This window comes from Struthio camelus, chromosome 1 (genome assembly GCF_040807025.1).
Source record: "Struthio camelus isolate bStrCam1 chromosome 1, bStrCam1.hap1, whole genome shotgun sequence".
In the NCBI taxonomy this organism is placed as follows: Eukaryota; Metazoa; Chordata; class Aves; order Struthioniformes; family Struthionidae; genus Struthio; species Struthio camelus.
In genome coordinates this window covers 130,100,080-130,126,990 of record NC_090942.1, presented here as the reverse complement: position 1 = coordinate 130,126,990, position 26,911 = coordinate 130,100,080, and the positions used below count along the sequence as shown (strand labels likewise).

General features: G+C 39.5%; 1 protein-coding gene across 1 annotated transcript; it reads right to left on the bottom strand.

The window, feature by feature from the left end:
• Positions 1 to 1,586: 1,586 nt before the first annotated feature.
• TMEM47 (transmembrane protein 47) lies at positions 1,587 to 26,482 on the bottom strand. The gene is made up of 3 exons (XM_068916975.1): positions 26,115 to 26,482; positions 12,890 to 13,030; positions 1,587 to 5,191 (listed from the first exon to the last, which is right to left on the bottom strand). Exons 1-3 carry the CDS (start codon positions 26,338 to 26,340, stop codon positions 5,013 to 5,015), a joined length of 546 nt encoding a protein of 181 aa, XP_068773076.1. The 5' UTR covers positions 26,341 to 26,482; the 3' UTR covers positions 1,587 to 5,012.
• Positions 26,483 to 26,911: the final 429 nt, after the last annotated feature.

Genomic DNA, 26,911 nt, shown 5'->3' with positions numbered 1-26,911 from the left:
ACCTCAAGCCATTTGTTTCCACAAAGGTCTCTGTGGCTTGTTCCACTTGAGTCCAAACTGCGTTTTGGTAGGAACAAACTTGGTCTCTCTCATACACCATCCTCCACATGTTTTCTCTCATTCACAACATGCTATACTTGCAGTTACACTTCACCTGGTTCAACTGTACAGCGCAGGCCTATGTTTATGGTAGATGCCAAAAAACACATTGTGAGATATGATCAAGACTGTCAAGTCTGCTGGGGTATTTTTGGTACGCCAGGGACAAGCCAGCTCACATTAGGCCAGTGCTCCTATCGCTCAGTACGTTTAGAAAAACGATGTTCAAATAAGGCATCTCATCCTGTGCTTAATTTATTCCCCTGGTAAGTCAGTGACCTCTCTCACCTTGTGCCAGCATGTAGGTTCACAGCTAACATAGAACTTGGGCTTAAGCAGAAGGTTAAATCCACATAATATGCTCCCTAAAGTCATACCCACTATGACCAGCATTTTTAATGCAAATTTTAAGAATATATACCTTCCATCATCCCTGGTTTGCTCACTTACTCTCCAGTGTCTGCAGTCCTAGGCCCCAATGAACTTCCTACCTCATTGTACCTCAATTTAAAAAGAAAGCAAACCTTTAGATAACCCCACTCCTTCCCCTCACCCCCATCGCACTCACTCTCTAATTCCTGTCCCCTTATTTGATTTCCATCTTGTGTTCGATATCCTCCTGCCTGTACTGATTCATTGCAATACTCCACTCAAGCTACAACCTTCTGCCTCTGCTTTTCCCATCACCTTCTGCTGGCAGTCCCTTCTTCAAACTGTTGTCTGCTGCACCCAGTGATGCAGGAGGATGACACCGCCTCCCTAACCGTAGAGAGAACACAGTATCCAATGGCTTTGGTGTTCAAAACATATTTTCCCATTTTTACACCACCACACTTCATGTTCAGAGAAAACATGTGGTTTTCCAAGGTGAAAAGCAATTCAGCTTTCAAACTTAAAACAGAAAAAAGTATTTCTATTATTTGAAATATGAAAAGAAATCTGTATATGATAAATGCATTTCCCCATTCAAACCAGGTGCTCAGCACAGATTCCAATTTAAATACATTACTTTGTTATTTACTACACTAAAAGCAATTTAGTTTTCTAATACTATAATAATTGCATTTTTATAAAGCCATTATAGACTGTGTGATGCCCAGCTATCTATCCTATGCTATCCCATGGCCAACTGGGATGGAGGACTGGCACAGGCTAGAACCTGCATATAGAGAGCGAGCGAGCGAACGAGCGAGCTCTTTTTCACTCTCTGTATTTTGTAAGAAATCTTTAGTACAGTAACTGAATACCAGGTATATTCATTAGCCGTGAAAATAAAACTGTTTCAGTTGTACCTGTTTTGCTCTGAATAGAATACTTGCACATTTTGTTAGTGTAACAATTTTTTTTTATTTTAGTTATTTTCACATATATCTTCATGTAAGCTACAAAAACTGTGAAATGCAGAAATGGTATTAAAACTGCAAACTTAAAAGCTCTGATAAAAAACGTGTGTTTCCCTGCTAACAATGACCATTAAAAATGAACCATATTTTGATGGAATCATTTAATAAACATACTGTACGCTTCTCAAAAAATAAATTAAAGAACAACATCAGAAAAACCAATACCATCAACAACATGAAGCATTTAGTCATCTGTTTGTTAAAGACAGAAATGAGATCTCTAGGCACAGTTTTAGGCATTATAGAGGACACAGAGGCAATAGGTTAGTGTGCACTGCTCTGTACAAAAATACAGTCTGAATAAATTACATTGCTAGCCATAAGATTAGACTTCACTTACCAGTCAGTTCATTGCATGTTTAATAATATACAGTTACATGCTAATCCATATATATCATTTATATTTCAAACACATAGGTCTTTCTATATTTGTTTTTAAAATTTACAAAAGCTAAACGAACTTGTGCAAGAAATCCAGAAGAGGTGCTAGGTACTTGTCAGCACCGGACGGTATACTTTAAGCTTAAAAAATACAAATAACTAGCCCTGCTTGCAAGTTTGCTATATATATATATTTATTCATATATATTTGGAAGATAAACAATGGGTTTGCTGTGTGAAAAAAAATCATCCCCCTAAAGCCAAACACAACTGAAATAGTGAAGGCATTATACAAGTATAACAAACAAAATTTTTTTTTTGTAGGTACACTCAGACACAGAAGTGTTTTCTTTTTGTGGCTAGAAAAAAATATATTTCAGTGTAACATTGTATTTACTTCTAGTTCACTGCTGAAAAACAAAATGCTTGCCCAAACTGGCAATGACAGGGGAAAAAGAAGAAAAAAGAAAGAAATAAAAGCAACAACATTAGCTAAAAGTAGGTACCTACATCCATAGTCTAGATACCCAAATGATGACCTGAGGAGTTTGAGGTGTGTCCTAAAAGATTGCATTACCACCTTCAAGAGAAGGTGTTCAGACTCTCTGAAAAAATCAGACCTCTGACTTATATGCTGAAATATGAATGACAAACCTTGTCTTTAGGCCTTTACGTTTGTGAATTGTTTTCCTGATCATCTTTCAAATTGAGAATCATGTGACTTTCAGTGTTCATGTAATGAATTTACATTTGCCTTAGGCCTGACATTTATTTTTTCCCCCCTCAAACTCCACATAAAGCAAGAAAATAGATTTGGTAAGATTCGTAGGTATGATAGGGGTTCAGCACTGTACTGCTGCTTCTGGTCAGCATAGGCAAAGCACCGCCCAACGTCGGCACCAAAGTACCACTCCCTTAGAAAGGTACAGGCACCTTCTCACAGTGGACTTCTTTACGTTAACCTAATTCCCATGCCAAACTACAATGCTCTTCATGCTGCTAAATAAAAGCAGAACTGCACAGCTGTCCAGAAAGATATAGAGTTAACTATATACCGGGTATCTGCCTTAAATGAGTCTCAGGAAGAAAAGGTAGAGTTACAAATGCTCTCTCATGCCTGTGAAGCAAACAGAAGTATTTTTTCCTTCCATTCTTTTTGTTCTCTAGGCATTGCCGCACAATCATTTCTAAGTGAAGCTCTCGTTTCGCTCCGTCATCCTAATCTAATTAATCGCCGCTGGCCCAGGAAAGAATGCTGATGCAGAAAGTTCTGCGATGAGAGTAAGGATTTAATTCCAGAGAGGCCCAGAGTTTTAAAAATCACCTCTGTATTTCAGCAATACTTTCCAAACAACTTGCTAAATGCAGTCTTCTGGTTCCATAATCACTGCAGAATCTTTTCTCCCTATGAACTGTGGCACATATATTAACACTGTAGACATTGCCTTAACATATTCAGCAGTCTTTTCTGTGGAACCAGCAAAACCATTGTATGCAGGTGAATTTACAGCCCCAGGGTATCGGTTTTTGCAGAGGTCCATACAGAATATATTTTAAATTTCTCCTTTAAAAAAAATAGTTATTTCTAAAGATTAGAATTGTATAAAAATATGTTCACAATTAATTGAAAATATCCAAATAAGCAAATAGCAAACAAAAATAAAAGTGATGCAGATTAAATTCATTTAAAAGTTCTCCCTATTTTAACTTGGACTGCATTTAATTTGTACAGTCTCTGGACGTTTTAAGTGGGAAACATACTAAGCAAAGAGTAATTAGATGTACTTAATCATCAGCAAATCCATTATAAACCTGGCCTTTAAAAAATGAGATTACCTACTGCTGTGATAATGTTTGAATATGGACATGATCGGGTCTCAGCTATGCTCTTGATGACTGGAGACACTCATAACCTAGCTATATTTTTAAAAAATGGCAGTTTTTTCTTTGCAACAGCCTTAAAAAACAGTTTCTAATAAGTACTAGATTACATATGGAATAGCAAGTACTTATTTCATCCATTTCTACCTTAACTTGATGTGAACTTTGAAGCATTTCCCATGATACAGAGTTTGTACAAGGGCATAAACAAAAGACAAACCATTTTATGTTTATTTTGTAATATCAACCAAAACAGGGAGTACCAGTCCAAGCTGCTTCAGAAGGTATACAAAATTAGTATTTTAACCACTGTATCACAGCCCATATTACAATTTTAAGATGAATTATCTCTCTCCCTCTGCATTTATAGTTGTATTGTATATATCCATTTATACAAACAAATGCCTTCCAAAAAATATAGCTGAACTTGTTCCATATGCATTTTTTCATCATGATGTTTGGACGTTAAATGTGCATTTTGGACAATTGCAATTCATTCATGCATTTTTAGATGCCTCAAGGATATATGAGGTCGTCTTCTGCTCCCCCTTATCTCCACCCTGTCCCAGAAATACTCGGAGCTGAGACAGCTTCCAACCATGTAGACAGAAGCACATGTCTCCAAGTCTGGACTTCCTTCAACTATCTGCCACAGCTGGCAGGGTAATGGTGATTACCAATTCATGAAATCCTGTTTGTTCCCCCCTCCCCCTCCAGAAGCCTGTTGAATGCAGATATTAGACAAGTCATTAACCAGTTACATTCACTGCCCTCAGCACAGTCACTTGCAACTAATTCCTTAAGAGCTTTTTTGAGCAAGTAACAAGGGGCCAAGACAGCCTATTGTACAAGATGCCATTGCCTGCTTATCCGAACGTTTGAATCCTCTGTGATACAGGGAAACTTCTAAATGGAGCTTATACCAGCTGCTCCCCTGAAGGCAAGGGCAGATGCAGGCATTGCTTTCTCATTCTCACAATGATCGCTGTCATGTAGATCCTTTGCTTGCTGTCAGGAAAAACGAAGCTTATGTATCAGCAGCTTGCAGCATCTGCCTATGTAAGATCAGCAATCCTAGTGTTCGCAGTTCTTTTAAATGGTTGTAAAAGCTGGTTATAGTGTTCACACCCAAAAGGCAAGGCTATTTTATTAACAGAGGAGACTGGTGCTCCACAGTGTTCTAAAAAAAACCTGTGAGTTAGAAAAGATGGAGTAATCCTGTTGTTATTTTTCCTTTCATTAAATCATTTAGTAATAGTCTTCATAGTTCTTAGGGTTCAGGCAATAAAGGATGGCACCCCCAAATGAAAATATAGTTGCACCCCAAGCCAGGCCATAGCCCCAGTTGAACTCATGGTATATTTTCAAGCTGACTGTTTCGATGAACTTGATCGGGTAAAGGACTAAGCTGCACACCTGAAGAACCACTGAAAGAGAAACAAACCAAGTGTCAGAAGAGACCTCAATTCACTTCCATAAAACAAGGATATCACCACATTAGTGAAATTCCGGTTTTAAAATGCTCTTGGTACAATTTTAACTTAGAAGTCACTGCTCTTTGTGAAGAAAACATAACATTCATTTCACCCACGCAGAGCAGTTTCTGTATATTCACTTGTACATGAACAAAGGTTATTGCGATGGTACAGTTATGATCCTTCAACAGTCCAGGGCACAAATAGTAAAAGTAGTCTTTTCACAATTCTTTTCTCACTCTCCAGTAGTCCAGAGTAATTAATCCTTCTATAATAACAAAACAAAGATCACTAGTCCTATAGCTATTATAAGTCAAAACAATCAACAGGAAGCATAAAGGAATATTAAGAAATATAGCTCAGAAACAAATCGTTTTACTTGACCTAGTAATAACTCACTGTAGTAGGGTGTACATAGTTACATTTAGTGCAGTCTCACTGAATTACATATATTTCACATGCATTACTGCATTCAGAATTAATGATATTATTACATGGATACCAAGGAATCCATAAAGTTTTATCAGTCACTAAACTTTCGAGTGGTAAAAACATTTCCTTATACTGTGAATTTAGAGGGTGGGGCAAAAAAGCCTCATGCTGAAAAAAAGCTAATAAAGCAGATACATAAGCTTTTTCCTGCCTTGGATTTTATCTATCATTACCTTCTAAAATACTATCCCAGAGAGCCAGGAGATTTCATGCAGCCTGACCCACACTCCTACAGTAGAAGCCACTAAACCTGGTTGATTAATGTATTACATCCAAACAACAAATACAGTAACCTTAAAATGAGAACATACCAATGAAAAATCCCAATTTTCACATGAAGAATTCAGTTTCACTGGTTTCCGTTGCCTTTAAATTCAGAGATAATGCTATATAAATAGTATAATTGGGACAACAGTCTCCAGGGCAAGCAGGTGAAAGTTGCACTTAGTTTGAAGACAAGAACAAGCTATATGACCTAATGATTCTTTAGGCTTCTAGTTCTACCATCCACAAATGACTGGCTATACACCACAGCAGTGTACACAACAACCTTTTTGCCTCTGAAGTACATGATAGGACCTTATCACAATGCTCCCTCCTTTCAGCATTTAATGCTATTGTTTTTTAAAGACTTCAGCACACAACTCATTTTGCAAACAAGTAGCCATATGCTTACAGTCAGGATAAGCACAGCCACAAAGTTAGGCACGTGCTTAAGTATTTGCAGGGCTGAGACATACTCTCATGAAAGTTCAATGGTATGTAATGGAATGCCATAACAACTACTTTCTTTAACACTGACTAGGTCATTTTTTACAGTTTACTTGGTATTGTAAAAAGTAAGAACAGTCTTTAGAGAGTTTTTATAAAGCCAGTGCCAATACAAAATGCCACTGAACAATAAAAAGGAAGAGTGCTTTGGACTACAGAAGCCCTTCTGAAATTACACTGAGAAATTACAGCAAAATAAGATGTCAGTGATATTCTCCTGTTGCTTCAACAGTTTTTGCACCCCAGAAATCTGTCATTAGCCTTTTCATTCCCCCAGGCACTCTTTAGTGTTGTCAAACTGGCACCTTTCAGTAGCCCTGGAGACTAACATTCTGCTCACCTCTGGATAGGAAATGGTATGGGGAGGTGACTTCCAATACTCAAACATCCTCAGTGATATCACTCTACAAAAGACTCATTATATACCGTTGTTCTTTTTTCCCCTGTCCAATTAGTCTATGGGCTAGTCCTTGGACTCTCACTGGAGCCTGACAATCTGAGTAATGTCTGGATAGCAGTTTTTCTGCTGTGGATATCAAAATCCATGGTGTAAGAGTTTTTTACCCTAAAGTTATTGAAGTGTTACTTCTTGTTATTCCACTTTAATATATTTTTTTTTTCTCTGCCAACCTCAAAGTATTGTGTAACACTAGAAAAATTTTGATAGGATGCACTAGGGAAAGCTCCTACTCTTATGAAAAGATTATGCATTCTAATTCTGTATGAGAGCACAACTACACAAAAAAACACCTGAACATATGTTCAGCTTGGAAACACATCTTTAAGACCATTCAAAGTCGATGAGGACTTCCAGAGATGGATAGATATAACCAAGTTCTTTAGTGGCTTCCTGAACTAGGGCTGCAGCATCTCTGTGGAGTCGATACAGAAACTGGTGAGAAGGGGGGGGGGTGTTCATTTCCAACCAAGGAAGCTCTCCATCTTCCCTCAATGTAGTATCTGAAGTGTATCGTATTTTAATCTACGGACTGGACTTGCAAAAGAAGTGGGGGTGAGGGGGGAAGAGAACAAGCGAACCAATTCTGTTGGAAGAGGAACCTGTGGTTAAAGGAGCAATACCTACAACAGATAGACTAGATTTTTTATAGCGAGCTTTCCTACTTTTGCTACTACTGGTCCTGCTACACTATTGAAAAATTCAAAGGAAGTGCTAGTATCAACATTGCTGTCACTTTGTCCTATTTTTGTCTCTTGTTGTTGTTGCTCCTTGTAAAGTGGAAAGGGACCAGTGTGAGCTAGAGGCAACAGTTGGTAAAGTTATGAAGAGTGATGAGGACGATCCAAAGAGATATTAAAACCAATACTTGCAACTACTGATCTGCTTCCAGTTAATTTAAGGCGACTATATGCTATGCTAACCTGTTTATGGGAAGCATATATACTACCTTTCTTCAGAAATACTTTTTTTTTTCCTGTAGGAAAAAAGAAATCTTAAAATAAAATGCTACTGAAAAAAGACTAGTCTTCTCAAACCGCATTGTTCACTTTAAGTTTAGGTCCACTTTCATGACTAATGCTATGAGGCTTGCAAGACAATTGCATGGGTGTTATTCCATTTGCATAAAATATATACAATTATATGTACTCACCATATCAAGCATGCAAAAAATCACAGCAAACACTTTAAAACAGGGAAAATATAATTTCAGTCACCTTTCCCCCCGACCTTCAAATGTTATAGTATAGCAGCCTTGTTTTCTAAAAACCCCTTATAATGCAGCTTTTTATTCAGTCTACATGAAAATGGAGATGCTGGCCAGTAAGTTCTGTATTCCAGTTCTCTGTAGCATTCCTCCTGTTCTGCTTAACCCACTTTATTAATAATCTGATGGGTGTTGCAATTTCAAAGATTAACACACACGCAAAACAGATTATAAATAGCAAACTGCCTGGACAAGAGTTGTTGAGAAATGCTACAGAACCCTACAACACTCTGAAACACTATGGCTGGAAAGGACTTCTAGGTATTGGATGGCTGACTCCTTCCCCTAAGATAAATTCAACTGCACCTACATCATTCTGGATAGAGGTTTGTCTGCTTTCTAGCATCTCCTCTACAAAAGGCTGCAACCTATCCAGAAAGTCTATTCAACTGCTACTCTATTCTTACAAAAAAACTCCACATTTAATTTTAGAAAACATAAAATATAGAAAAAGAGATTCTTTAAAAAACACTACGCTAAATCTTAAGAGTCTATTTCTAAAAAAGTAACTAGTTATTTTCTTCTCTGTAGCACATGTAATTGAAGACTGTTGGCATGTGTCTTGTCTGTCTTCTCTTTCCACAAACTTTCTACTTAGATTACACTTTTCTGAACACTCTTGATGCTCTCTGGTGGTGTCTCTCCACTTGGTCCACATCCATCTTCAAGTCCAGTGCTCATATTTAGATACAGTATTATGCCTGCCAGTCAATGCCTACCAATACTGAGCTGAGGAGGATTACTTCACCACAATGTTGATTCATGCACAAATTCCAGCTGACTCATTTTCATACTGTTTTCCTCAGAACTACTATCTAGGCAGTTGTTTGTACTTAATAAAAACTATGCAATTAACTGGGAAGCAGCACGAAGAGGAAGGGTGTCCAGGCTCATTTTTAAAATATTGATAGCTCAGAAACAAACCACCTGCAGAAACACAGACCACATGCAGAAAGACCAGAAATTTCAGCATGAAGCCCAGCTGGCCAAGCAGGGGGTTTCCCAGTGACCTAACATGCCAAAACAGGAGCATACAAGAGGGAGAAACAAGGATAGACAACAAAAAGGGAGTATAAAATCACTGCTTTGATACTTAGACACAAAATCAGGAAGGCTGAATCCCAGCTGGAGCTAAGGCTAGCAAACAGCAAAAAGGGTAATAAAGAGTATTTAAAAAAAAAAAAAAAACCTACACATACACTAGTTGCAAAAGCAAGTTCAGGAAACATATGGGTCCACTGATGGATGGGGAAGCCAGACTAGTACAGATGATGCAACATGAAGCTTTCTCCAAGACCTCTGAGTGACATGGTTTGGGAAGGAGAAGGGCAGCCAGCAGTATGGGAACTGAGGTAGGAATGACTTAGACTCATATTCATATCCATGGGACGGACAGGATTCACATAAGGGTGATGAAAGAGCTGGCCAATGTGACTGAGTGAAAATTATAATTAATGTGACACCTGTGAAAATTATAGTGATCAGGAGATATCCCTGCTGACTGAAGGCAGCTAATGTGCCTGTCTTTAAAAAGGCTAGAAGTGAAAAAATCCACAGCAACTACAGGTTGGTCATCCTCACCTCAATCCCTGGACAGATTACAAAGTACATCCTCTTGGAGTCCATCTCCAAGGACAAGCTGGATTTATCAAGCGCAAAGGTCCAAGAGCTGCCAAGATGATCAGAAGCCTACAGCACATGATCCATAAGAACAGGATGAGGGAGCTGTGTTTATTTAGTTTTGTGAAGATGAGGCTGAGAGGCAATTTCAGAACAGCCTACAGCTACCGGAAAGCATAGCTGCAAAGGTGATAGAATCCAGCTCTTCTTGGTAGTGCCAGACAACCTAAGATAATTTTGGGCAATGGCCACATATCAATTTGAGAAATTCAGGAAGGACATTGGGGGAAAAAAATACTCATCAGGAGGGCAGCATAGCATTAGGACAGCATGCTCAGATTCTTCATCCTTGGACTTTTTCAAGGCTCCTCTAGATAAAGCTGCAGCTAACTTGACCTATTAGAGATAGTCCTCTTTGAGGAAGGAGATGGACTAGATGACTAGGAGAGTACCCCGCCAAACAGAATCTCTTTGATGCTATAATTCTTCTTGCCTCCCTGACTACTTCCTATTGAACTATATCCTGTTTTCTCAGGCCATTCCTCCAATTTCTTAAAATTGGATTCTGTCCCTGAAAGTACCTTGCAATTCTTCCTAGCTTCATTGTAACTGCAAATTTAGCAAGTGTACTTTTTATTCTACCATGTCATTACGAAAATATTTAATAGCACAGAACTCAGGAAATAATCCTGTTACACAGAGTTGATAGTATGTACTTAAACACATTCACACCTGTCAATCAGTTGCTGGCTTATTCTCAGTATCTGGGCTCAACTACTTTTTGTCCCTTCGCTTTCTCATCTCTCCCAGACCTAACCATTCTTCCTTCTTCCTCTTCACCTACACACAGATTTCCTAACTGAAACCTGAAGTGCAGAGAGAGGAGGAAAAACTAGAAGAATAAAAATGCCTGGAGCCAAATGTTCAGACTCTGAAGTGCCTGGAGGCCGCTTTTCCGTTTTGTTCTTTCTCCCACACAGCGATCTTTGCTACCTTACACCCACGCAGACCATTAATGTCTCTGGGCAATCCACCCTGTGTCCCTCTACCAGAAGCAGGCAGAGGGATGCATTCCTAAATAGAATTATACAAAATATTTTGTGATGTCATAGATTAAAGGGACAGGTATTCTCTAACTTCAAAAGATCTTCTGTGAAATTCATAGGTGAACATTTGAATTTATAGACCATTGTATAAGGCACAAACACTACTGCCCTGCAACCTTGACATTCCCCTCTTCAGTAGGGCATTCTTTCCATAATTCTTTTGAGACATGCCAGTTCATATTCACATCTAACAATAGCCGAAATCAGAGATACAATCTGTAGGAAGTGACACTGACAACGTCAGCATCAAATCCCAAAAGGATTCTCCTCAGACTTGCCAGATAACGATAAACAACGCGGCAGGTCATTTTAGCTTCAGCATCTCTCCCCCTCTAACATGTTTCAGGTCATGGCTATTAAAAATGCACACAGGCAAAGGAAAGAAGCAAATACCACCTGTGAGCTACAGCACTGGCATATTTATCTTTTTGATGCAGGTAAGCATTGACACCCCCCCCAAATTTTTGCAATAATTACTTGAATTAGTTTTATACCCAGTAGAATAGATTAAGCCCATTCTTTCTAAGAAGCCACCAGTAGGATCTGGGAAATTGAGGGTTTTTTTTTTTTTTTAAATATAAATGTAACTATGGTTTTGCTAATCAAGGAATATGACAAGATAAGGCAGTGTGTGCCTACACAGTCAATAAACTACTACACAATGTTATGAGAAATTGAGTCTAAAGCCAAGTAAGAAACCAGTACAGAAATTCAATAACCCCATTTTCTTCAAAGTTAGCTGCCTGACATGCTTTACAATCTTAGAATTAATATTAAACTTTAAAATGTCTCTACTACTTTTACTTATTCAACTCAACTCAGCAATGTGATACCTAGAACAAAAAGATCCATTTCTGTTCAAGAAATCTTATCTTAGATTGTATTCCTTTTCTAAAGCCAAATGAAATAGGATCTACTAATATTTTTTGAGCAAATAAAAAGTGGATCTTAGAACACTGCTGCTCAATCAAAGTAATATAAACAGCAGGGGGCAGCAGGAGCCTTTCCCAGAGCTTTGCTTCATTTTCAAATACCCTTCAAATTCTGAATTCTTATTCTTTTCTTTTCCTTGTGAGTGGCTTTTTTAATACAACCTGAAGACTAGATTCTGTCACACTCTTCATTATGGGCTATCAGAAGCGGCTTAAGCTGCTAGCTCCAATGAAGATATGATTGACAGGATGAAGGCAAAGCATACTCGGTGAATCTCAGGAGAAACAGAAACATCCTGTGCTGACTAAGCCCCAAAACACCAGAATGTACAAAAGGAGATGATTTGATATTGTAATTATACCTCACAAGGCCAGTCTTCTGGATGTTTCAGATTCATGGAGCTCCCTGCAGATTCTGTGATCGTCTATATAAACTGTTCCATTTTGATGCTTTTAAAACCAAACAGGGACTACAGTGTGACAGCTGTTAAATTAATAACTAAGAAGTAAGCTGACACAATGAAATTAATTCCTCCAGTGGCACAGGGACATATATAAACACCTTGCAACATAATCCTATTTATTTTCACATTTAGGGCTTTAAGGGTTCACATTTAAGCATTAATTTTCCTGTTTTAAAATTTTAAGAGGAAAAGATATTCAAGTATCAGAAAGAGCTTTGCATGAAGAATAAAAATGAGGACACCAAGCAGCACAAAGTCACAGATTCTAAAAATGGTACTTTCAGATTTATCTTCTGTGGTCTCCCCTACTGTATATACTTCACAAAACAGTAAACAATTATTTGTTAGCATTATATTTAGGAACTGTTAATAGTGCGGTTGCCAAAATGATTAACACACTGCAAAATTGATACCCTGCAAATGCCTCCTAGAAGTTAACACAGTTAAACCGAACATCTTTGAATTAACAAGGCACATCCTTCTTCACAGAAGTGAAGCTGCTCTCACGAAATTTTCATACCTGTGCTGGTAATCTGCTTACCTGCAGCAAAGAGCATGACTGCAACTGGTCTGTAGAAGCGCCGCCGAGAGCCCACGCAGATAGAGATCAACCCCACGAGGAAAGCAATGAGAATGATGGCAGCACCACCCAGCAGCAGAGCAAGAGTCGCTATCTGCCAGTCTGGGGTGGAGGGGCAAAGAGAGAGAGAAAATAAGTAATGCAACTGGAGCAAAACAAGCCCACAGGTTTGACATAAGCAGGAAGACATGAGGAATGCAGAGCTTGCATCAAGGCCAGGGTAAATAACCAACTGTGTTTTTTTGTATGATGGTGTTTCACTAATTAAGAACAACAGATGCAAGCTAAGAGCAAAGTCCTGCAACCCACACTTTCTCAAGGCTTAGTTGGCCTCATTGGGATTTTTACTCAAATAAGACTGAATAATTTACTGCTTTGGTTTTGTCCAATTTAGAATGGGAAACTGAGGTTGGGTCGGGATTAGCTAGCGTGTGGTAGGTAACCCCAAGTCACTCATAACTTTCCCCCAGTACAGAGTCAAACTCAACCTTCTGCTAGACCTCGCTGGGGTGGCTTACAAAGGGAAACGCATGGAGGCTGATCATATATACACATTATTTGGGAGGTACCAAGGCCATACAATACAAACAATGAAACAAAGGTAAATGAAGGAGTTACTCAAAGAAAAAAAGCATTTTCAACACTAAAAAAAAAGGTAGATGTTAAGCCCTCATAAGGTCAGTTATGACTGCTAGGGGCAGACTGAGTCAAATCCAAAGTCCATTTTAAAATATCAGTTATCCTAAGAAGCAGTTTTTCTTTTCTTCCCCCAAGGGCAATTTCTGGTTTGGGCCCAGCACATTTTCTAATTATTTTTTATGCATAACAGATGCAGTTACAAACAACATCCTCACAGTCTTAAATCAAATACAACAAACTCCGTTTGCAACAGCTGGCCATGATGGGTCTATATAACATTTGAGTTCTACCTTAAAGGCAGAAAGTCAATGGCGTTGTGCTGACCCTCTTCACAAAAGTAAATTTTAGGCCTTGCCTCTATGCAATAATAGGCAGCAAGGAAGAAAAGAATCAGATCACTTATTTAACAATTCAAAGAAGAATATCTAAAATCAGCTTGAAAAGGAGCCATGGATCTAATGTTCATCTCAATACTTTGAGCATACTAGCACTCATACGTTATTCAGAATGATATGGCAAAATGCGTGACACAGTTCAAAGAAAATAACAGGATTAATTATTTTCAAAATTTAAATTTAGAGATCTTAACGTCACTAAAATAAGAACAAGAATAATAAAAATAAAAATCAGCTTTTTTTTTTTTTGAAAGAGAGCAAAATTCAGTGTTTTAAAAAACTACATCCAGTTTCAACAGTGACCGAATCTGATCGAGATACCTACAGCGCAGCTGTGGGGTTTGGGAGTGAGAAGGCTGCAGCTAGCATCACCAAAAAGCCTTCAGAAATCACAGGAAAAGGGATGAAAGAGATGAAAATAAAAATTGCGAATAAAAGAGCTGTGAAAACATTTCTAAAAGAAAACTTTATTTTGAAGGCATATTTGTGCAAGCACACATTTCTTTTCATTCTTTTTAGAAATTTAGCTATGTTATTTTAAGCAATTATTTAATTACTAAGAAGTACTCAATCATTCAACTTCTTTTACTCCTTGTTTTCTTATTGGACCAAAAGCAAGGCTGGGAACAATCCTTCTTTCTGCTACCCTCAGCATGCAATTAAATAGAAGCCAGTTGCTGTGTCGCCCTCTGTTTTACTATTAGTTACATTTATGGTTCAGAATTTTATGAGGAGTGGTTGTTTAACGTTGATATGACACTTCAAACAACACTAACTGGTTAGCACACTGACGATTTAGAAAGTATTCTTTCAACATCATAGTGCATTACAGGTATAAAATACAGAAATATATAAGTGAAATGAACAGGCATCCTACCATTTTGGAACAACATAAAAGGAATCTTCGCACTTGAAAACTACACCGATACAAAAACTAGACATGTAAATCCATCTCACCCTAAAGTTAAAAGCCATACAAAAGTGATAAAATACATCAAAATGCCAGATGGGAAAACTCAGAAATTGAGATTTTTGAAAGCCATTACAAATAATAAAGTATTAAATGTTATCTTCAGATTGATCAGAAGCCAATGTCTAACGGAAAGCAAACATGTGCAACACTGCAGTATCAAGTAAATGAAAACAAGCTATTCTATGCTATTGCTTTCCAAAACCACGTGGCAAGATAGTCAACTCAAAGCAGTAACTATGGCAAAGATTATACAAGTGTGGAGTTATAAAAGAGTTTAGCTACCAGACAGACCTATCTATAGGTTTTTGGAAAGGGGTTAAAAGAATCATACAACCTTGTTACAGTACTGATGTGGGAGGTAAAAGGACAGATCAGTGTTGGAAGACACCTACGCTCCCAACTAAAGAGGGACTTAGTAATTACTAACAGAATTAATTTCTAGAATAAGAGAATCTGCTCAAGGATGTTGACAGTGAGACAAAACTGAGGTCCTTAACATTCCTCTCTAGTAGTTGACAACCAGATATTTAACACTGCATTTGGAGCTGAAATGCCTGCAATTGCCTCTGTATTTTGGTTCTAGCCTCCATTTAAAGCAGCATACAATACCACCAGCCTGTATGTTGAGCTGCCTGTTAAAACAAAGAGGTATTCTGTTTAAAGGATAAGATTGGGGGGGGAGGGGGGGGGAAAATCAACTTTTATTTCTGAAAGCCATCAGAGCTGATGACAAAATAAAGCTTACGTTGGATTAAGTAAGCAAAACCTCCTGCATGGGCCTTCTATTTATTAAGAACTACATTTATTTTAAGAACAATCCAGAGCACTGGACATGTTATATATAAGAGAAAAGAAAGAGCCAAAGCAAATTGAATCGCTGCTTCTGAAGGAAGAACATTCTGTAGGTTAGATAGCTACAACAATATAAACACATGTAGCAAATACACTTTCCTGTAGTAAAAACCTGCAGTTTCCTTGGACTACCCAGGAGTGATTTATAACTTTCAGCAGCAAAGTGGGAACAACAATTACTGCCTATATAAAGGCTGTTACATAGTGTTACGAGTACACAGAACAAACTTCATAAGCCTGCTTCAGAGGTATCCAAAATACGCTTGCACCTTTTCTAGGCTTGCAGCAATCTTGCAAATGAGTTGCTATATTCAGCACAGGAAACCTGGCAGTTCAATGAGACTGATAGAGATAAAAACACGCATGAACATGAGCAAAACAGGACCCTATAGACCATTAATAGTTTCCTGGGTTCAAAACATTTTTTTTGGATGCTTTAACAATGCATATCACTGTTTTCCACTGTACATCACTACAATTTGTTTATATTACACGTTTAACGACTATAACGAAATTGCACCCCACAGATCTTAATAAACTTCTAGATGTTAAAAAACGTTGTCATCTCACAGTCACACCAAAATTATGTTGGCTTTGTTTTTTAGAACTGTAGGGATAATAACAAGTGTAAATAGCAAACTCGCCTCTTTTTTTTCAGTTTTTAATGATTTTCATATGTTCAGAATTACATTGATGATGGCACTTATGTCCCATCTGAACAACTGGAATACATTTTTTAATGATTGTTAAGTAACTCAGTAATTAACTAAAGTAATTTGAACCCAGGTCCTTAAAACATATTTTCAAAACACCAAGCAAATGGTTTAAAATTCATGAAAGTAACCATCCTCACTTAAAAAAACAAACAAACATAAAACAATGAGAAAAATGTTTACTTTCAGTTAATGCATATGTATGTATACATATGTAACTTGGTACCTTTTTCTAAGGACACCCTGGTTGTACTGCTCTTTGGAAATTCTGCTCATTTCTTAGTGATATAGAAACGCAGTGTTGATGGGACACTGAAATGTGTGCCTTCCCCCAAAATGAAATGACTTGAGGCTTTATGCTATATATTCATTTTTAATTAAGAAGAGCTCTAGCTGTTCTATTTCTTGGGCAAAACTCTACCAGGATAAAATCAGGAAAAGTCATTAAAAAAGGATAAAACATCTCAAAGTTCTGAGAGAAATGCTACTTTTAATAAATAGGTCATCGGTTAACATACAAAAGTGCCATGCAAATAGTTGGCATTGTCAGAATTTTCATGTTTTTGGCAAATTCCCAAAAAAGTAAATATTCTCTTTACAAGAAATATAGATTTATTGTGGAATATGTGAAATATTTATGTATGATGGCTTTTTCAAACACTGCAAGTAAACTGAGTTAATCTCTTACGAAACAGCCAAGTATTCCTTTCTTTTGTATAATACTTTCTCCACCAAGTCCTCTTCCCATGGAGGCTAAAGTAAGAAAAATTCATGAGTTTGTTACATGACTACGGTAATGAAAGGCCTTCTAGTACTAGAAAAACAAATAAACAACCTCCCTCCCAAACTTTGTTGAGGAAACAAAACAAAATAAAAAAAAACCTCTGCACTCTCCAAGGCAAGTTTTTCTGATTCATTTAAAACCTTCCACCTAGCACATACCTGCTCTCAGCCAATAAATATTCTTAGCAATTATAATATAGTATTTAAATGCAAGAATAATGAATTTGAAAGAACGTATCAAGTAAAGCATTGAGAGTTGAGGCATCCACACATAAAAAATTAAATATAACCCACTGAATGTCACAACAATCAACTAAAATAAATAAGGTAGCTGGAAATATTCCTAATTGCTTCATATTCAAAACTACTTCTAAGGTCATAAACAGCCATCAACTTAGCTATCAAATAGCCAACAAGTTTTAAAAAGCATAACAATTTTATAAAAATACAAAGGTAGACTCTACTTTCTGAACATACGTTTGTCACATGACCAGTAAGATTTCCTCTTTCTTCAGCATTATCAGATGCTCAGACTTCTATGGAAGGTCAAACTCCACTTAATTCAGCAGAAATATGGAGGCAATGCAAGTAATACAGTCACCATTGGGTTCTTAAATATTATTACACAAAGAAGTAAATTCTTTGGAACCTCACCTGAGCCAAAATAACTTTTTTCATGGAGCTGCTTATGTGAATTCTGCTCTTCCCATACAGGTTCTAAAAAAAAGTTATTTGACTGTAAGGAGGGTGAAACACAAATTGGCTGGGAAGCCCAATGCTCATAAGATATGTAGTCTATACTTCTGCACTCTTGTCTAGCCAGCACCGCAAGTACAGACTTTAGAGAATGCTTTCTGGCAGGATCCATACCAAAACTCCATAAAGTTGCTCTAGCCACAACTCTCCACAGGGGAGTCTTGTACAAAATCTCAATAAATACATTTTCTGCTCATTGTCAGTTTGGGTAGTATGCTTATTAATGCCAGTTGCTGCATAGACACATTCTGGCTTTTGCTTTTTTTTTTTTTTTTTTTTTTTTAACTTTATGAATTCAGAATAAGATTTTTCTAAAGTATCAAAGCTATTGGTGAGTGTGGATCCTCAAGTCACTCAGGCACTTAGAAAGTGTTACCCAGAGCAATTTTTGCTATGGAAACCAGCCAGCTGTGGCTGAATGCATGATTTTCATTAAGACAGAACACAAACATTCTATCAAGGCACTCATCTGCTTGTGACATTAACCTGAACACACACTTTAACTATGGGAGGTCATGGGTATGTAAAAGGAAGCTGTTCATTGACTGAAGAGATACAGCAATTTTCTTTTTTTTTTTTGAAAAAAAAAAAACAAAGAAAAACGTACTGTGCTGTTATTTTAGAACTTGGTCTTCATCTACACACAGCAGCATAAAGCTCTCAGGAACAGGAGTTTTGCACAACACAGGCAGGACTTACAGTGAACTATTCAAATAGGTCCAGTTCATCAGGATTTTGACAACATCCAAACAGAAATTTGGGCATTTGAAGGTGGGGGCCAAAATCCTTAAGTGCCTCCTAAGGATAATTCAGAGGTTCCACATATGGCTTCGGTCACTTTCAGTTTACTGGACATGAAACTTGTAGGATGATTTAGTGCTCCCAAGGCTGAGCGGAGAGTCATTTAGAGTCTGTCAGACAAAAAATAGTCCCAGGAATGTGTCCAAAAAACAGCTAACTGGGTCAAAAGTGGGGATGCCTGTCTCTGGCTGAGATGCAGAATGCTAATGACTTGTTGATGATGGTAGCTGGCCAATGACAGAGGAAAGACAGGCACCTCCTTCGTTGCTAGAGGTCAGAGGACTTCTCAGACACCGCAAAATATTTGCTAATCAGCTCCAGCTCCAAATCTGAACTTTCACTCCTATTCCCCAAAAGGACATCTTAACACTGGGTTAGACTGAAACCACTCTCTTCCTCTATCTGCTAAACCCAGACTGGGAAAAGATCTATAATATCTATGAACAAATAGGCAAGAGGCAACCTGAATCCGTGGCTTGCTTTGAAGAGAAGCTAACCTAACTGGTCTGTGTTTCTGATGCTATGTACTTTTTCCAATGATACACAAAAATGCCTAAGCATTCCCCCAGAATGCAGCCCATGTTCAAGGCTCTCCCAGCTTTGAGGGAAAAGTTCTCAGCAGTCAGGTGCAGAGTTGCATGCCTCTGGCTTCACTTTTCTCCATAGAAAGGTAACTTCAATCAGAGGGAATGAGAGGACTGGCTGTTCCAGGTTAGATGCGGCTGGTTAGATCAGACACTCCTGGGAAACAGATACTACAGGATCTAACCTTCTCAACGTGGGAAAGACTAAAAACATACTTGCTTGGTGAGTGGACAAATTAGGGTGCCATTGTACAATACAGAAAACACTGCAGGAAGTGTTTTAAACTGAATATCGCTAACCATGTGGACTTGTTGCAGAACTATGGTAGGAGTCCAGACACCTCTTCACTGTTTAGTGACAAAAACACCACAGACATCTCCCACCTCAGGATGCCTCTAAGCACGTAGGGCACAGTTTGGTTGCCACGAGATTCTACAGCATATAGAGATGACGTGGTCTCAATTTTAGCCTCTCTATTACAGTCTTACATAAGATATGGTCTACATTATTTTGTCTGGTCTACTTCTTTCTCAGGTGCCATATTAGGCAGACTAAGTATGGCCCTGAGACCACTGGACTCAGTCTTTTGGGATACTTAAGCACCACAATAAGTTTCATCCTTAGTCTCTGTAGGACATCAGACTGCTGAACAATAACAGTAACAAAAATACAGCAACTACTTCTGATGCTGTGCAAAGAAGATAGATTTTGCAAGTGAACAAGATGGTCTAGTGCCCAGGGTTTTACAGATGTATGAGCAATATAAAACATAGCAGGTGCTTGCTTATCTGCTCACTGACATACATCTCTCCTGAAGAGCAAAGCTTATATTTCTTATTTATATAAAATTATACACTTTGCGGGGGGGTTTAGAACAGCTGCTCTCTTTCCGAGTTTCGATCTTCCTGAATTTCTAAAATCACACAGTAATATTATTTGGATGAAGTACATCTTCAAATAAAGGGTTAAGTGTTCCCATTATATAGGTCCTTATTTTATTATTCAAAGGTAATATGCACTGCACATCACTTTTGCCAACACATGACTTCAAGACAGGCACAGCATTACAGAAAATCACGTAATCTATAATTCATTCACTGAATAGTACAACATGAGCTCAGGCATTTCTTCCATTGGATACATGGCATTCTTCTGAGACTAGCTTTTTACTATGTCATTTTAATTATTGGACATTCATTCATTCAAGAAAAAGAAGTTACACACACCCACAACGCTAAGAGCATCATAAAAACCTGGAAATCTTAGACTGATGTCATTAGGAGAGAAGTGTGGGAGTGGTGTTATACAAGTTTTTCAAGAAAAGCTCACCTTTTCTGACCTCTTCCACATATACTACTTCATTTTAGTAATCTGAAGAAGGAAGAAGCATACTTCATGTTGTAACAGTAATGCAATTATTTCCCACAATTATCAGTGCTCTTCAAGCAAACTGGCAATCTTTTGCAATTTCAAAACTCATTCCATTGCACCTTGTGAAAAACAATTCATTTAAAATAGTTTAGAGAGTACTTTCCATCAAAATGATGGCCTTTATATTATTGAGCTAGAACAAGTAAAAACACATAAAGCAATACAGTTGGATAGACTTCACCCTCTCTTGCTTGTTACCTTAAATCTTATGTGGTCATCTTTGGCCATAAATCAATAATAGAGGCAAGGTTGCTCTCTACTTGATTCTAAATATAAAATCTCATCAAATATTTAAACCACTTATATTACCTCTAACATAAGGAAACTTTTAACTTACTGGTGCAAGATTTCTTTATTAAATAAACAAGACTTAAAGAAACAGGATACATTACTGATTTTAAAATGGCAACGAACAAAAGCAGTAATAATAACCCACTACAGTTAGAGGCCTTCCTTTAATTTATTTTTTAAAGAATATTATCAACCACAAGGTGTGTGGTGCCCTTTATCAGATCACATAAACTGACACGACCCTCGCGCATTACACATCAAGGTGTTACAACCATGCATTTTAGCTGGTCGGTGGAGGGTGCCTGAAACTGTAGCCTCCATCACACTAAGAGATCTAGATTGCTGCAGAGACATCTCAGATCTGCTACTCACACAGAGCATGGCCTTGGGAAGTCTGAGCCTAAAACAATTTCTCCATTAGTAGAACAGAGAGCATTCTTTAAAACTGCTCTATGTGGGGTAAAGTGAGGAGTAGTTCACAAATTCAAGGCATTTCTAAGACATTTAAGGAGCCAGGTAAACATCAGGCTTTAAAAGAGTTATCAGTCATCACAAAAATCACAGAATAATTTTGGTTGGAAGGGACCTCTTGGAGGTCATTTAGTCCATCTCCCTACTGAAAGCAGGGCCAACTTCAAAAGTCAGACCCAACTTCAAAGTTGTATCAGGTTGCTCAGGGTCTTACATAGCAACTTTGAAGTAATACAGCTTTTGATTTTATATCCACCTTCAGATAAAATATTAGAGAGGATTATTAAAGAGTAATACGAAAAACAACAAACTGTAGTACTCAAAACTAAAAGGAATGTTTTATTAATTCTTCCTTATGTTTAACTACTTTCTTCAGACTTAACGAAATTACATTTGTTCCTCCTATGTTATTTTACAGCAAACTATCAGCCTTGCTGAGCTTTTTACAAATATGCATCAACATCACCTCAGAGCAATGATCCAAATCTTCTAACGAGGAAGCTGCTTTTGAGCTAGCAATTTCCCCTTGGAACAACTGCCTAGATTCAAAGCAAGCAAATACTATCCAAGACTGCTGAGCCATGTTAACTCAGACATCTGCATCTAATGCATAATTAAGGTTAAATCCTTCAAGTGCTACCAAATGATCAGCCTATAATTCTGTTCTTAAAAATGAAAAGCATTATAAGCTTATATAAAACCACGTTTGTTTTGTTTTTGTACTATGCCACAAGTTACGCTTACCTTCATGGTTTGCTCACTACTAAGTTTAAAGGCCCAGAGACCCTGTTGCCTTTACGCTCCTGGGATTGTTTTATCTTATAAACATCTATGTACAGTTTTTAAGACCATAATATCCTTAAACAAAACTGAATGTTGCATAAACATATGTACAGGCTGTTGAGTAATAAAAGTCATATGACCCCCACAAACCAGAAAGATTTCACACGGGTTAACCATGTTCATTCATAAGTATTTTTACATGCACTGTTTACACAACAAACTGAAATGCTCCTAAAGGAGTCATTCTGTTCTATGAATAACACATAAACATTGTGCATTTTGGCCTAAATGTGTTTATGTGACGCAGTAGATTCTGTAGTGCCATTTAGGCTTCCCATATCATATTTGTGTATCTTTGATTTAGAGACCTACAACAGTGGCAATCTATTGCATAAATTCAAATTTCCTACTGCTAGTTCTGTAAGTATACGACAACTGTACAGAGATGGACGCACCATGCAGTTGTACAAAAGATATATTTAATTTTAGGTAGATATTGTGCAAAGTGTAAATATTCATACATAACTCCTAATTCCTGATACCTCTGTAAATGAACCATCACAAATTAGGTTTACTTCACCTCAAACACGGTCTAAAAAATTCTGTTTAAAGACACCAAAAAAAGACTCCAAAACCTGTAAGTTTTAGTGTAGCATGTGCATTTTAAATAAAATAGATTTAAAACAGACATTGTGTGCATTAGTCAAGGCAAGCTTTGATCACAGAAAATAATGTTATGCCAAGACAACTGACTGAACTGTAAAGCAGCATTGCTGGATCTCATGATTTTATCACAAACCACTCAATGTTGGCAATTTTGTTAAATTCCCAGCTCCTGAAGTTAATATTAGTAAAATTTTAGAATTTCATCAAGGGGAGAGAGCATCAAGGGATATGCAAAAATACCTGGATACCTCCTGTGACTGCATGGAAAAATTTGAAAATGTGATCTAAATACATTCTAAAAAACAAAAAATCCATTGAAGATCAGATCTTGCATACTTCTGAGATTTTTAAAAATAATTTTGACTATTTAAACTTGAAGAGCGATATTATGAAGTACTTACACAACTTTAAAGGTACTACGAGAGCAAAGGATTGCTTGCAATCTATAGAAAGCGCCCTCAAAAGGGTGAGCGAATGAATGCAAGGACACATACTCCAAGCACTAGCAATACTCCAGGAAAACAGAGACGGATTATTTCGTGTTACAGCCAACGTAATCATCCTCTGTACGCTTCCTTCTGCTCTACGCTACTGAGTTGCCCTTTCGATAGCAGTCAGGGGTCCTACATCTAATTATAACAAAGGTTTTTAATTAAACCTCGAATATGCTTTAACAGCTTCTAGCACGAGCTTGCCCTTGATGGTGCTACTTGAGGTGCTCTCCTTCAAGGGATGACAAAGTAAATCTCTAAAAACCATGGGTGAAGATGCCTTTTTCCTATGTATACCACTGCTTTTCACAGCTAGCTAGCTACAAAGCTGCTTGCACTAGTATCAAGCTAAAAGAGCTTTCCCTGTGGGAACTCTCCACTACCTCCAAAATATACTGCTTGCTATATTCTTAATGCAGTACAAAAGTGCACTTAAAATATTAAGCAAACACACAAAATGGTCTGGAATATGAACCCTATCCAACTTGTTAAAGTCAGTGGTTCCCAGTAAATTTAACAGGAATTGTAACACACTTTGGGGAGGGGAAGGAAGAACAGTGTAGTTTCTCATATTTCAGGTCTCCTTAGAGTGCAGAATTGTACACCAAACATGAGGAAAATGAATGGTTTAATTCAACTCACCTCAAATAAAACAATCATTCATTTCTCCAGTAGCCTGTGAAACCTAGCTCCACTAGACTGGAAAGTATCTCAGCAAAATGAACAAAGCTTATTCAGAGAACTTGACTAAAACTGAATAGTCAGGAATGTTTTCAGGAGTGTTTGCACAGGGTGGAAGAGAGCATCCTAAGAAGGTAAATTTAACATACACTATCCAAATAAATGCACATTTTTCCCCTTATACATCCTCACCCATTCATGCTTTACCTTTGCCATAAACAGGTGATTAACAAAGCAATGAAAGAGATTAGTTGCCTTATATGCTGCTCTGTCCTGCTTTTCTTAATGTCCCACTTTTGTGCATGCAGACACATGTGTGTGCACGCATGCAGGTGTGTGCACATGGGTGTGTGCATGCATGTGGGGGGGGGAGAGAAAGACAGATTGGGGGGGGGGGGGGGATGGGGCGAGAGGATTTGAAGCAGGTTCTCATCCAAGCCATCTGAAAAGTCTTTCTGCAATCAAGGGGATACTATTTCAGGAGACAGAGAGAAGGGGCAAAGGATTCATGTTGCTAAGGAGACACGTAGAAGCTGACATTCCTACATAAATTTCCATCTATACTGAGAAAGGAAAGGAAAGCTCTCCAAAGTTTGTTTAGATACCCTGGAAACTGATTGAAGCTGACATTTCTTTGCGATTCATTTTGGCTTTAAGTGATTTCAAGCAAAATCCCAAGCAACATTCAAACCCTCCAAATATTACCCCACACAGTGACAGGGAAAAACAACAGCAGCAGCAAAGGAACCTTTGTAATTTCTCTTCAAGGAGGGATCAGGTATTTCCCAGAACCCGTAACAGGCTTTCAGGGAAGCCAGGAAAAAGCAAGCCTTCATAAGGCACAGTAAACCCCTTGTCCAAAACGAGCATCTTGTCGCTGTATGATTTACCATCCTGTGTTGGAGAGCAGAGTGATCCAAATGGATGATTTAGCAATGCATGGGGGGGGGGAGCTGAAATGGGGGTGGGGTGGGAAGGCTGATTTCATTTGTAAATGTTTTTATCAGGACTCCAGAAGTTGTTGGGAAGCATAAAATAAAACAATCCATCAAAACTGGAACAAACACCACACTACAAACAGCATTTATTGAGAAATATTCAACAGGCGGCTTGTTTATATCATTCAAAACCAGTTTTCTACGCTACCCAAACAATACTGAAACGGCAATTTTGAAAATTATTTATGACCAAAGACATAGAAAGCTGAAGAGCCAACGGACACCGGGATGCCAAAGCACTTGAGCGCGGCTAGGAGGCAGAGGAGCACGAGAGGTGACGGGAAGCCCCGCACCCGCTAGAGAAAGACACACACCAGCACAGCGAGAGGGACGGGGAGAGGGCGAAAACCGAGACGGCGTCTTCGCTTGGGGCAAAAAAAAAAAAAAAAGAAAAAAAAATCATTTCTGCGCAGGAAGCCCCAACTGCTCAAGCGGTTTATACGGCTGGTCATTTCGCAGGGAAGATCCTCGAGATCCTCCTAACAGTTTCTCACAACAGGCGAACAACCACCCCACTGGGAAGGGGGTGGGGGGGAGGAAGAAAAAAAAAAAAAAAGAGGGGAAAAAAAAAAAATCCGAACTCGCCCAAACTCGGGACCGTTTGCGAAGGGGCGGCCAGGGGCAGCGGGAGAAGCAGCCACTCCGCCGCGCCGGCAGCAGCTGCCCTCCCGCGGGGCCACCGGCGGCGAGAGGGGGCGACCCCGGGGCACACAGCCTGCACGGACAGCCCTGCCCTAAACCCAGCCGGGCAGCGGGAAGGAGGGAGGCGAGGGGAGCGGGCGGCGGCGGAGGAGCGAGCGGCTGGAAACCCGGGGCCGGGGCCCGGCGGGGCAGGGCTGGGGGGGCAGGCTGGGGGGGGGGGGGGGCCGTGCCTTACCGCTGTGCAGCGTCGACTCGCAGAGCCAGCTCTCCAAGTTGCCCGGCTTGCGGCAGGACTCCCAGAGGGACAGGTAGTACTGGTGGTCCGCCGTGACCCAGGCGGGGCTCAGCACGGCTCCCAGGTCCAGGCACAGCGCCAGGAAGATGCACACCAGCCCCACCAGCTTCAGCGGGGTCAGCACGGACACGCGCACCTCCTCCATCCCGCTGCCCGACGAAGCCATGGGGCCCGCCGAGCGGCCAGCGGCGCCGGCAGCCCAGGGCCGGGCGGCGCTGACTAACGGCGGGCGGGCGGCGAGGCTCCCTCCCTCCCTCGCTCGCTCGCTGCGCGCCCGCCCCGCTCTGTCAGGTGCAGCAGCTCCCTCTAGCCCCCGAGGCGCGGCGCTGCCCGGCCCAGCCCGGCCCGGCCCGGCCCGCTCCTCCCACCTGCCCGCCCCCGCCCGCGCCGCTCCCGCCCCCCGGCCTCGCTGCGTCACCGCCCCGGCGGCCAAGTTTGGGGAAGTTTCTGCTCATTTCCTGCCGCCGGGCTGCGGCTGGGAGCGGTGCGCTGTGGGCTGCGGCCCGGCTTCCCCTCGCGGCCGGGTGCGTGAGGGCAGCCCGGGCGGCCCGGCCGGCGGTTTGGCCGTGGCGTTGCCGTTACAGCAGCGCTGTGGCAAGGAGCGGGCGGCCGTGAGATCGGCACGGCCGGGCCGCCTGCGGGTCAGGATTAGCAGTGCCTGAGCGTGATGCCGCCTCCGAGGTCACCTTTCCATCGCAAGTTTCCTCGCACAAGGTTAAAAAGGAAAAAGCAGTCGC